Source organism: Xyrauchen texanus, chromosome 24 (assembly GCF_025860055.1).
Source record: "Xyrauchen texanus isolate HMW12.3.18 chromosome 24, RBS_HiC_50CHRs, whole genome shotgun sequence".
In the NCBI taxonomy this organism is placed as follows: domain Eukaryota; kingdom Metazoa; phylum Chordata; class Actinopteri; order Cypriniformes; family Catostomidae; genus Xyrauchen; species Xyrauchen texanus.
The window spans coordinates 9,746,827-9,760,901 of NC_068299.1; the positions used below are offsets into that span (position 1 = coordinate 9,746,827).

Sequence of the window (14,075 nt, forward strand, 5' to 3'; positions counted from 1 at the left end):
CTTCAGCTCGGCTTCAACACAATCATACCAGATATACTCCAGACTAAGTTAAACCAACTCCCTGTTCCCACCTCTACCTGTCAGTGGATTACCAGCTTTCTGACGGACAGGCAGCAGCTTGTGAGGCAGGGAAAATTCACTTCCACCACCTGTACCATCAGCACTGGTGCCCCCCAGGGATGTGTGCTCTCCCCACTACTCTTCTCCCTGTACACCAATGACTGCACCACCAAGGACCCCTCTGTCAAGCTCCTGAAGTTTGCAGACGACACCACTGTCATTGGCCTTATCCGAGATGATGATGAGTCTGCATATAGAAAGGAGGTTGAACGGCTGGCTTTCTGGTGCAGTCAAAACAACCTGGAGCTGAACACGCTCAAAACAGTGGAGATGATTGTGGACTTTAGGAGGAACACCCCATCATTGTCCCCCCTCACCATTCTAAACAGCACTGTGGCAGCAGTGGAGTCATTGAGGTTCATGGGCACTACCATCTCACAGGACATGAAGTGGGAGATAAACATCGACTCCATTGTGAAAAAGGCCCAGCAGAGGTTGTACTTCCTTCGCCAGCTGAGGAAGTTCAACCTGCCACAGGCGCTGCTGAAACAGTTCTACTCAGCAGTCATTGAGTCTGTCCTCTGCACTTCAATAACTGTCTGGTTTGGTGCAGCTACGAAATCAGACATCAGAAGACTACAAAGGACAGTTCGGTCTGCTGAGAGGATTATTGGTTGCCCCCTGCCCCCCCTTCAAGAACTATACACTTCCAGAGTGAGGAAAAAGGCTGGTAAAATCACTCTGGACTCCACTCACCCTGCCCACTACCTTTTTGAACTGTTGCCTTCTGGCCGGCGCTCAGAGCTCTGAACACCAGAACCGCCAGACACAGGAACAGTTTTTTCCCTCAGGCCATCCATCTAATGAACAATTAAATTGCCCCATTGAGCAATAATGATGTGCAATACACAGTTTAATTTTAATTTTAATTTATATTATCCAACATATCCACTTCTGCTATTACTTACATTGCTCTGTACATAATATACTGTTTTTTGTTCTTTATATACAGATTGTATTAGATTTGCACTGTGGGTGTGTATGAAGGTGAGTGTATGTACGTATATGTATAATTATTTATATTGTGTTCTTTTTTGTTTTTAATTACCTATGTCTTGCTGCTGTTTTTGGTATTGTTTGTATTGTTGTAGACTGGAAGCTCCTGTTACCAAGACAAATTTCTTGTATGTGTAAGCATACTTGGCAATAAAGCTGATTCTGATTCTGATTTTGACCAGTTAATTTCCATTAATTGCCACCTACCGAATTAGAGGACTAGTGACTGCATTTTTTTCTGGCAACATAGAAGATGGACAACAATCAGAGTGTAAGTACAAAATGTGAATCCATTTTTATTTGTTTAGCATTAAAAACAATTGTGATGCACTGAATTGGACAGCAAAGTTAACGTAGCCGAAGTGACCAAGAGCTGATAACTATAGTCTTAAATGCACTATATAGAAACCATCATATATTAGATTCTACCATGCAGTTCTCCATAAAGGTAAAGTTTGCAAACATTCTCTCTGGAAATGCAAATTGAGTTATAATATGTCTATGCATGAAAAGCAGCCTGAATATTATGATCAATTCCATTTGAGCAACGAATCCAAACTAATACCTTTGTTTTGTTTTTGGTAACCAGATTCTTTATTCAGATTTTGGATATTCATAATTTACACTGATGATCATCATAATAATACTAGAGTTCAATGTTCTTATTTTTTTGGGTATACCATAATAATAAATAATAATAACTTTTATTTATAGGCATTTCAAGACTCTCAAGGACACCTTACAGACATAATCAATTTTACAATAAGAAAAGATAAAAACCTAAAATCACATATGAAATTTTTCATTATCATAGGAATATATACAGTCATAAATGAGAGTTGTTTGTAGTAACCTAATTTAAAAAGGTGGGTTTTGAGGAGGGACTTGAAAGTGGAAAGACGATCACAATTACGGATATCTGGCGGTAAAGAGTTCCAGAGTCATGGAGCAGCACTGCTAAAGGATCTGGACCCCATAGAAGTCAGACGAAGAGAAGGTATCACAAGAGAGAGAGAGGAACAGGATCTAAGAGTGTGGGTAGGAGAATATATATGAATAAGATCTAGAAGATAGGAAGGTGCTAGGTTATGAAGAGCCTTGAAGGTCAATAACAGAATCTTGTAATCAATACGAAGTTTAACAGGAAGCCAGTGAAGTTGTTGAAGAATATGAGTTATATGGGCAGAGTTAGAAGTTTGTGAAATAATCCGTGCAGCTGAGTTTTGTACCAGCTGTAATTTATACTGAAGTTTTTGTGGTAGACCAAATAAAAGGGAATTACAATAATCCAAGCGGGATGTGACCAGAGCATGTACTAGAGTGGTAGTGCTGTGAATTGAGAGGGAGGGCTAAGACGATTTATGTTAGCGTAAGTGGAAATAAGCACACCGGGTAATATTATTTACATGTACTTCAAAAGAAAGAGTGCTATCCAGAATGACACCCAGACTCTTAACTTTCAAACAGGGAAGTACAGTGGAATTGTCAATGGTCAGAGCAAAACTTTTTGTTTGGCAAGATTCGACTTAGTACCTAAAGAAGAACCTCAGTTTTATTACTATTGAGTTTGAGAGAGTTACAAGAAAACCATGATTGTATTTCAAGTAAACAGTTATGAAGGGAAGACGGTGGGAGAGAAGAATTTGGTTTGGTGGAAATATAGAGCTGGGTGTCATCAGCATAGCAGTGAAAGTGAATTCCAAATTTCCTAAAAATATTGCCAAGAGGTAGAAGATATATTATAAATAATAAAGGTCCCAAGACAGATCCCTGTGGAACACCAGTAGTAACTGGAGAGCACTGTGAATGAAAATTGTTAAATTTAACTGAACTGAGTGCGACCAGAGAGATATGATTTAAACCAAGCAAGAGATGTGCCGCTAATACCAATGGATGCTAATCTCTCTAAAAGTATGTTGTGTGAGATAGTGTCAAAGGCTGCACTTTACCATTCACAGATATGGATTAGATTGCTGACCATCCACTGTCAGTCAATGCTGCTATAAACCGGACTTCATGAATCATCTGTCTTTTTGCCCTGAAAATGTATTCTGGGAGCTGGACAAAGAAGACTGGGAATGATATTGTGGTGAATAATATATGCATAATTAGCTATTCCAAAGAAATATAACTTTTGCCCATAATCTGCATTTCATATAGACGTCATCAGGTGACAGAGAAGAGAGCAGCTTTGATCTATCAGTCATGTTTCATTTATAACTGACCTTACATTCTTTATTGGTGATTTTAGGGCTTGCCATGCCAGATCTGTGGAAATGACTGTGGGATTTTTATGCTTATGGTAATGTCTCAATATTATGGTTTTTTTTTTTTGGTAAGCATATGCAGGTTTCTGTCAACATTGTAAATAAAATGTTTTCCTTCTTCTCTGTTTCAGTATATCCTTTCCTTTGTGACAAGCAAGGGTTTGAATTCCAGGAGGTAAGTTGATTAAAAAATGTAAATAAAGAAGAAATTGCTTACTTTAAATGTTGCTGTACATACTATTCATCTTGAAGAAAAAGGATCCATTAAAAACTGAAGACTCTCCTCATCATTGTCACATTTCTTTCAGATGGACATGCCTTTGATTCGAAGTGGTGGTCTCTTCTTCTGATGGAGCGTCTTAAAATGTATGGGTATGACAGCCCTAAACAATATGTGAATATTCACCTGTTGACTATATTAACTTAATGTTATCATGTAACTAGATGTAACTCTGGATGACAGTGTCTGTCATTGAGTATTTATCTCTGGCAAATTTGCACCAATACTTAAGCTTTTTCCTATGCAACACTTTAGATTAATCAGTATTGTTAATGTTTGAAAAGCATGGCCAGAGATTTGCCTTCTGGGCTGATGAGGCCAGAATTTTGCTACCGAGAACCATTCAGCCTGTATTCAGAGTGTCAAGAATGAGGAAGTTCCATTCCACATGCAGGCTGTCGTTGACCGCACTGCAGAGGAAAAGAGACTGGTGGACATCGTTGTACAGTCACAGGGAGCTGAACAGCATTTAGTGGTACTTTGACAATATTCACATTTTTCATCATTACAGACTAACAGTAAAGATTCTCCAATTCTGCATATTCTAGCTTTAATATCAGTTGTTCGTTGACTAACAGCTACCACACAATACACTTAAAAATCCTATTGCAACAAAATAATTGTTATAATTGTGGCAATATAATTTGCCCATATGGTGTACTCAATGGGAAGCCTTCAAAGTGGTGTCCTCTTCCCGGGTGCCTGTCTACCTCGACAGTGAAAAACAACAGGACATCCTTTTTGCTTATCTGAAGTTAGTACTGCATTGAACACTATTGCAACTGAACTTCACGGATGAAGTGCAGTTAATCTGTGGTGTTCTGTTTCCATAGGAATGCCTAACAATATTATGTGTTTGTGCATGTTCCTGCTCCTGTACTTTCAAACCCTACTGTATACTTTACTGTGTGCTGCTTGTGGACAGACCCATGTATATATATGTTTAGTATAATTGTGTGTGTGAGTGCGCGTACGTGTGTGTGCGTGCTCTATGGTCACTAAGCTCTTTTTAATATGAAATTTAAAATGACAATTACAAATATTCAATTATGTGTTCCTTATTTAATTAACTTCTCTCTCTCTCTCTCTCTCTCTCTCTCTCTCTCTCTCTCTCTCTCTCTCTCTCTCACTGTCTTTCTCTCTTTCAGTAGTCGGTGAAGTTCTGTCCACGTGGCAGCTGATGAACAAATGGGTTTTTGTGTGTGTGTTCAATTGTTATTATGTATTATTTTATAAAATATACACAATCTTGAATCTGCCCCCAGAGTCATCCTTGTGTCTTGCCTCTGTACTTTAAAATATGTGATTGAGATCTAGTGATGGAAAAGGCCATTGCATATGATTCCTTCTTTATTTTACTTGATGAGTTAATTGTGCTAATTAGTCACACAAATTGCTCAACATGCAGCTCTTAGCAACCAACTTGAAAGTATTATTTGGGTGTAATAAAGCTTTAAAACTATAAGTAGTTAGTATTTGGTGGAACTACTGCCTTGGTTGGACTTTTTTCGGTCCTCCAAAACTTGGGTCCTAGAAATGCGATCTTCCAATTCGCAAGGTGGCGCTGTCGCAAAAAAACAAAAAACAAACAAAAAAAAAACAACAGGGTCCTAGGACTGTGGTCCTGAAACTGCAGCCTCCAGTATTGCAAGAACATACTATTGGTGTTTTTAGCTAGTCAGGCCAGTCTGCGGCCAGCTTTGGAACGCTCCAGGGCAGCTATTTCCTATGTAAAGACCGAAATCTCCAAAACGGTTGGTCAAGATTATGATAAAACAACATATTTCCAATAAGAAAGTAAAATCTTACAATACTGGTGTCCCTCAGATCACTCTATAAAAAAGAATCCTGGCTTTCATAGCTAATGCGCATGCTCGTTTTCTAGATGATTGACAGGAGATGTCTCTATTTAAATGTCATTAGCTTTTTTACTTTTAGGGCAGGACTTTCTTTCCACATCTGTTGACCGTTGGGCGTACCCTCCCATTCAAACCCGTCTACGTCTGGTGGGATCCAATGACACTCTTCATACAGCCAAACCACTAGGTGGCAGTAGCTGAAGTTTTTCACCAGCCAGTAGCGAGTACGAGGAAGAAGCATAAACCACGTTGGGTGCTGTCGTTACGTATTTTAGAGATTTTTAATAGTTTCAACAGAGTTTATTTTGCTTTTATAGTGATTTTATGATTTTTAAACTCAATTTATAAATGTTACAGTTTAGCAGTTAACTTTCCGTGGTCGTAATTAAGAGCGAGAATGGATCATTACAGGGTACCGATAATAGCAGACTGTGAAGAGCTACTGGGTCGTTTTCAGGCGTCCGAGTCGGTTCGCTACGAGCAGTTTCTTGCTGTCTGGAAAGACATGGACTTCAGCAGCATCTTCCAGTGAGTTTAAATGTTTTGCATTTTGAAGCACCGAAAGATATAAAAGATCTAAACCAGGGGTGGGCCACATCGGGATTTAAGTAGTCCATAGGGGGCCACATTGTATTCCTTTTGAGATGCAATGTTCTGCATTGATTTGGTTTTTGTTTCTTTTAAGCCCAGAAATAGTTGTGTACTCAATTTTCTGAAGTGTATCTGTGACTAGTGAGACTATTCTGCAATTGCCTAAAATATTGTATTGCTCTACAAAGGTAGAGATACCTTTCTATCAGGCATAAAAAAAAATGATTAAAGGCTGAGCTTATACATGTATTTTACCATCTCTTCTTCCCTGTTCATTTATTATTTATTTTAACAATCTCTACATCAGGGGTCTGTTTTATTAAATAAAAAAATTGAAATGTATAGATTAGAACTTTTAATGTTTGTCGCAAAGCGGCGAGTTTACTTATTTTTTTCTAAAACATTACCCATTTACATGCTAAAAGTGGGTCTCCTTGATGATTTGACTTTCAGCACACAACTGAATAAAACAGGCTGCATGACTATAATCATTAATTACTGCAAGAGTTAGATTAACATACTGGTGTGAAGGGACTTCAACATTTCTAAATTGCACAAATATAAAATGCATATACATATTCGTCTCTGGCTTGCGTTTGCTTGCATATCAATGATGCCGAGATTTTTTATTTAATCACTGAGAAGTTTTACCTGAAAAGTAGCACCAAACATCACAAGCAGCCTCAAGAATGGACACAGAGTGGCCATATAACTCTTTTCCTTGAGCAGAGTATTGCACTACAGATCGCTAAGCTTGTTCAAAGGGGAAAGTGAGAGTTAGGAAGAGCACACTCAAGTGCATGGTTGCCAGATTCCACAAAATAAGTATAACATTAGGCAGACTATTTCCAAGTTGCTCAAGTATAAATCTCAAACTGGGGGTGTTGCCTCTCTTATCTGGCAACCCTGAGCATGTTAAATGCTTGTGGAGATGCGTTAGGTCCCAATGCAAGTTATCTGAAATATACAATGAAAAAAAAAACCCCACTTTTACGATATATGAGCCGATATATGAAACCATGTGGAGAGCCTGATCAGGCCCGCAGGCCGTATGTTGCCCATGTCTGATCTAAACTCATTCATACAGATGCCAGTAACGATTTTATGTAATCATCTAAATTGCACATTCCTCTGACTATTTGCAGCAGTAAACCGGAGCCGAAAGAGAGAAGAGACTTTGCTCGGATGGTGCTGTCTGTGGTATCTCCATACCTTTTTCCTCCTTACACCTTCCAGATCAAAGTGGGTGGACTTTATCTGCTCTACGGGCTCTTCAACACACAGCTATGCACTCCCAAAGAAAAGGTGTGCTGTCACGCAACATTAAACAGTCGTTCTGTGCCATCGCTATTTTGTTTGAGCGTTTCAGTTTAGATCATTTTGAAGTATTCTGTGTGAGTTTAAACCCCTCTAGGGTTGATCATTACATCACTAGCTGTCACACTCCATGTTCATTAGCATGACACAGATGTATAGTTCACCTAAAAATGAAATAATTACATACTGTTGGCCTAAAGTTTGGAATAATGTACAGATTTTGCTCTTATGGAATGAACTATGTACGTTTATTCACCAAAGTGGCATTCAACTGATCACAATGTATAGTCAGAACATTAATAACTTGAAAAATTACTATTACAATTTAAAAAACAAAAACGTTCAGAACTTCTTAAACTACTTCTAAAGAGTTCTCATCAAAAAATCCTCCATGTGCAGCAATAACAGCTTTGCAGATTCTCTCAACTCTCTTTTCCAATTATCTGTTGTCCAATGTCTGTTTCTTTGCCTACTCTAACCTTTTTTTTTCTTTTTTTTTTTCTGTTTCATAAGTGGCTTTTTCTTTGCAATTCTTCCCCATGGCCTGTCTTCTCTTTCCTGTTGTGCATGACATGTAATGAATAGGTAGAATTCAATGAAGCTGTCAGCTGAGGACATGTGAGGTGTCTTTCTCAAACTAGAGACTCTCATGTACTTATCCTCTTGTTTAGTTGAATATCTGGTCTTCCACATCTCTTTCTGTCCTAGTTAGAGCCAGTTGTCCTTTGTCTTTGAAGACTGTATTGTACACCTTTGTATGAAATCCTTATTTTTCAAGCATTGTATAGCCTTCATTCCTGTAAACAATGATTGACTGACGAGTTTCTAGAGAAAGCTGTTTCTTTTTTGCCATTTTTGACCTATTATCGACCTTAAGACATGCCAGTCTATTGCTTACTGTTGCAACTCAAAAACAAGCACAAAGACAATGATACTTTCAACTGTGTTTGATATAATGGCAATTGATTTTCTAGCACCGATTTAGCATGATTACTCCAGGATAATATGTTGGAGTAATGGCTGCTGGAAATGGGGCCTGTCTAGATTTTATCAATAATTACTTTTTTCAAATAGTGATGGTGCTGTTTTTTTACATAAGTAAATGTCTTGGCTATACTTCGTGATCAGTTGAATGCCACTTTGGTGAATTAAAATGCCAATTTCCTTCTGAAACAGCAAAATCTGTACATTATTACAAACATTTGGCTGCCAGACTTAATTACGCTCCAAACCCCAAATGCTGTTATTTTCTCTATGGAATGCAGAGTCTTCATGGAGCTCTTCTTTTCATACAATGTCAGCTCACAACAGGACACACAAAAATAGTAGCACATGTAACCCATGCACTAGTGGTGTAAATATTTGCACTAACTACTGAATCAATTACTGATCCTTATGATGCATATTGAAATCTGAAATTTAGTCACAATTTAATTCGATCCGATTATACTAGAACAATTTATAATTATTTTCAAAAACATGCAGAAAATATTCAAAGGTTTTTTCTGAACATTCTTAATTCAGACAGCACAGACTTGAAAAATATAAACAGAAAAATATTAGGCTACTAATGTTACATGCATTATAGATCTGATATGAATAAAAGATAAAATAATGAAACATAATGGCATGATGAAAACGCACTCACAAACAGACTGTATGTAAACAATGGAATAAGCATTATAGATTCGCAAATCATGTATCGCTAAATTTTTTTCACCTCTATCGTGCACTATTTTCCAAGTCTTCAGAAGTTATACATATAGTATAGTTTTGTGTGAGGAACAGACCCAAATTGTTTTTCTTCATATGCATCACTGACAATCTTCCCCTCCACAGAAGCTCTCAAATCCTGTTTGCGTCCACATTTTGATTTCTTGTCGATTACATGTCTTGTAACTCCAGAGACGGCAAGATTTTCAGTGAATAACAACATACATTTCAGTCTGTGCTTCACAGAAAGCTATTGTATAGCTTCAGAAGACTTTGAATAAAGTGCGCGAGTGGTATGGACTACTTTTATGGAAAGAATCTTTTTTTTTTTTTCCTCCCAAATTTGGAATGCTCAAGCGGTGGCATAATTACTCCATCCTATCCGGATGGTGGAGGACGAATATCAGTTGCCTCTGCAACTGAGACCGTCAATCCGTGCATCTTTTCACATGGCTTGTTGAGTCCATTTGCACGAGTGGAGGTCCATGCTATTTTCTGCGGCATCCACGTATAACTCCCCACGTGCCCCACCGAGAGCGAGAACCACACATTATAGCGACCATGAGGATGTTACCCCATGTGACTCTACCCTCCTTAGCAACCAGCCCAATTTGGTTGCTTAAGAGACCTGGCTGAAGTCACTCAGCATGCCCTGGATTTGAACTCGCCACTCCAGTGGTGGTAGTCAGCATCAATACTCTCTGAGCTACCCAGGCCCCCTTTATGGAAAGATTGCTAAAATTCTTCTTTTGCATTCCATATTAAAATTAACAGCATACAGGTTTGCAATGACAGTGTAAACAATTACCAACCTTGTTTGGTGAACCATTCTAAAATTAGGTTGCTCTGGGGAGAATGCCCCTGTAGTCAAAATGTAATGTAAATTGTTGCAATTGATTGAAAGCTATTTAAAACCTGTTGTCTGGTGTGGTCAATGTTCTGCTGTGTAGATCCGCGTGGCTCTGAAGGACTGGCAGGATGTTATGCAGTTCCAGCAGGATGCAGTGAACGCTCTGCATTATGATGTGGTTTATATCCTCAGAAAACTCTTGTCAGAAAAAGCTTTCCACTTCACGGCCATGCCAACAGTGGTAGGTCAATCAGCCAGATAATCATGCATCTAAACTGCTTGCAAACACAATGACCCAACTAATGGGGCTTTTCCACTACACAGTACGGATCGACTCACTTTTTGGAGGTTTTCCACTGTGGATGGTACCTGGTACTTTTTGTTTTTAGTACGTGGGTGGCTGTGGCTCAGGTGGGTCGGCCACTAATCGCAGGGTTGGTGGTTCGACACATTACAGAATCATGAAGCTGTGGGTTTCCATTAAAACACATTGGCTATGTTTACATGCACTATTTTTTGTCAATCCAAATAAATTCAATACAATTGCAGATTCCGAATGTACTGTTTATATGTCCCCTAAACTTTGCACACGTTTACATGTGCATTACATGTATTCCAAACCAAACTTCTGTGCATGCAAAGAGCATCATTTGTTGTGTTCTGAAAAAGCGGAGAAAGGTTGAGAAAGTGAGAATGGCATCAAAGTCTGTAATTGGTGTTTTTGCTTTGTTGAGATGTCTAAAAAAAAACGTGCCAGAAAAGCTTTCTCCTTATGTAACACACTCTACTCGGCAAACAAACTTTACCTTGTTTACAGATGTGGAATGGATACAAAATAATAGAGACTTTAAACAACATCAGCAGATGGGGAAACTACACAAAAATCACTAAGCAATAATGATGGCAGAATGGAGCATTTAATCATTTAAGGAGGAAAAAAAAGGTAGGCTATTTATAACAGCAAGAGAAGGGATGCTTGCAGGGTTAAATAACTGTCAGAAGAAGTGTTTTACTCTTGTACAATAAAATAGCCTATATCTGAAACCTAGATATTATTATTAATAGACTACCGATATTTGTGAGTTTTTTTTAAAATTCAAAGCCTATAACCGTGTGTAATTTAACATACATTTTGTGGAGGATGTTTAGGTTATTTACGGTGTTCACTTTGCATCATATCTTGTAAAACATAATCTAACAATTAATTTCCTAATCTGTCATGTGCGATCGACTGTCACTATGGCAAAGAAGAGATGCTTTAGAAATTATAGTTTCGACATCAGGAAGTGAGTGAAGTCGCGTACACGCAATGGATCACAGGATGCCATAACCGCACCTACTGCTTAAAGTCCCTATTATGAATTCTACAATGTTCTGTTTTGCTTTGTGATGTCACGAAAGAACATAGGTGCCCTGCAGAATATTCAGTGCGAGCCCACATACCCTTAATAATGCGTTTGTAATTGCTTTGTAGGCACACGTGAAGAGTATTATGTATAAAAATATATATATGCGCACCACATCTCAGTCGTATTCAGAATACAAGTGAGAAATTAGTCGGATTCAAACGTTTACATGGCTAATATTTGTGTTCTCTCATTCGGATTCAGCTCAATTGGATCATTTTTGTGTTTACATGAAGGCTTTTCAATTCTGCTTTTCAATGTTGAGCTTTCAGTTGGATTCTAAATGTATTATTTGGTTGCCTGTAAACGTGGCCAATGAGTTGTGTATTTCCTGTGCTGTGTGTTTGTCCAATGTTTTCTGGCTCCAAACTCTGGCCCATGTTACTCCTAATTCTTTGTTTTCACAGCTCTTTTGCAGGATGAGGAGGGAAGATGGAAGGGGAAGGAAATTATGTGAAGAGTTTGTTGATCCACCATCACGACCTCAGGATTTTGCCACTACAGACATGCTAGAGGTTAGTCCCCATGGCAACATAACAGGGTCAAACGCTATATGGTTGTTTAGCTTTTCTCAGACATATAAGTTAGGGATCATTTATACCCAAGTTAAACCCAAATGCATCGCCTCCAGTATTCATTTTTCTCAAATATGTTTTTGAATGCGTCAAAGTTTTGCCAAATCTATTATAACTGAGACGCTAAACATCAGTCAGGTGTAAAGAAATATTCTGGGTTCGGTAAAAGTTAAGATCAATTATAAGCTTTTGCAGCATAATGTTGATTTCTACAAAAGATAATTTCTTCTCATTTATTAAAAAAAAAAAAAAAAAAAGGCATTTTGTACAATGGAAGTGAAAGGGCTGATCCGTAAACACTAAAATACACATTGTTTCAAAAGTATAGGCACAGGATGTAAACATTATACATGTTAAATACAAACACACACATATATATATATAAATATATATATATATATATATATATATATATATATATATACAGTGAGGAAAACAAATATTTGAACACCCTGCTATTTTGCAAGTTCTCCCACTTAGAAATCATGGAGGGGTCTGAAATTGTCATCGTAGGTGCATGTCCACTGTGAGAGACATAATCTAAAAAAAAATCCAGAAATCACAATGTATGATTTTTTAACTATTTATTTGTATGATACAGCTGCAAATAAGTATTTGAACACCTGAGAAAATCAATGTTAATATTTGGTACAGTAGCCTTTGTTTGCAATTACAGAGGTCAAACGTTTCCTGTAGTTTTTCACCAGGTTTGCACACACTGCAGGAGGGATTTTGGCCCACTCCTCCACACAGATCTTCTCTAGATCAGTCAGGCTTCTGGGCTGTCACTGAGAAACACGGAGTTTGAGCTCCCTCCAAAGATTCTCTATTGGGTTTAGGTCTGGAGACTGGCTAGGCCACGCCAGAACCTTGATATGCTTCTTACAGAGCCACTCCTTGGTTATCCTGGCTGTGTGCTTCGGGTCATTGTCATGTTGGAAGACCCAGCCTCGACCCATCTTCAATGCTCTAACTGAGGGAAGGAGGTTGTTCCCCAAAATCTCGCAATACATGGCCCCGGTCATCCTCTCCTTAATACAGTGCAGTCGCCCTGTCCCATGTGCAGAAAAACACCCCCAAAGCATGATGCTACCACCCCCATGCTTCACAGTAGGGATGGTGTTCTTGGGATGGTACTCATCATTCTTCTTCCTCCAAACACGGTTAGTGGAATTATGACCAAAAGTTCTCTTTTGGTCTCATCTGACCACATAACTTTCTCCCATGACTCCTCTGGATCATCCAAATGGTCATTGGCAAACTTAAGACGGGCCTTGACATGTGCTGGTTTAAGCAGGGGAACCTTCCGTGCCATGCATGATTTCAAACCATGACGTCTTAGTGTATTACCAACAGTAACCTTGGAAACGGTGGTCCCAGCTCTTTTCAGGTCATTGACCAGCTCCTCCCGTGTAGTTCTGGGCTGATTTCTCACCTTTCTTAGGATCATTGAGACCCCACGAGGTGAGATCTTGCATGGAGCCCCAGTCCGAGGGAGATTGACAGTCATGTTTAGCTTCTTCCATTTTCTAATGATTGCTCCAACAGTGGACCTTTTTTCACCAAGCTGCTTGGCAATTTCCCGTAGCCCTTTCCAGCCTTGTGGAGGTGTACAATTTTGTCTCTAGTGTCTTCGGACAGCTCTTTGGTCTTGGCCATGTTAGTAGTTGTATTCTTACTGATTGTATGGGGTGGACAGGTGTCTTTATGCAGCTATCGACCTCAAACAGGTGCATCTAATTTAGGATAATAAATGGAGTGGAGGTGAACATTTTAAAGGCAGACTAACAGGTCTTTGAGGGTCAGAATTCTAGCTGATAGACAGGTGTTCAAATACTTATTTGCAGCTGTATCATACAAATAAATAGTTAAAAAATCATACATTGTGATTTCTGGATTTTTGTTTTAGATTATGTCTCTCACAGTGGACATGCACCTACGATGACAATTTCAGACCCCTCCATGAATTCCAAGTGGGAGAACTTGCAAAATAGCAGGGTGTTCAAATACTTATTTTCCTCACTGTATATATATATATTAGGATTCTTCTTCTTCTTCATATATATATATATATATATATATATATATATGAAGAAGAATC

The 14,075-nt window shown here is 38.5% G+C and overlaps 1 protein-coding gene across 3 annotated transcripts in view; it reads left to right on the forward strand.

Annotated features, from left to right (window-relative positions):
* The first annotated feature begins 5,758 nt into the window (after positions 1–5,758).
* The window catches only part of LOC127618236 (synaptotagmin-16-like), a 48,022-nt gene continuing 39,705 nt past the window's right edge, over positions 5,759–14,075 (forward strand). For all 3 annotated transcript variants that reach the window (XM_052090589.1, XM_052090588.1, XM_052090586.1), the window contains exons 1-4: positions 5,759–6,050; positions 7,259–7,418; positions 10,094–10,234; positions 11,807–11,914. In XM_052090589.1, the coding sequence (XP_051946549.1) occupies positions 5,920–6,050; positions 7,259–7,418; positions 10,094–10,234; positions 11,807–11,914 (540 nt within the window). In that variant the 5' untranslated portion in view covers positions 5,759–5,919. The remainder of the gene's footprint in view (positions 6,051–7,258; positions 7,419–10,093; positions 10,235–11,806; positions 11,915–14,075) is intronic.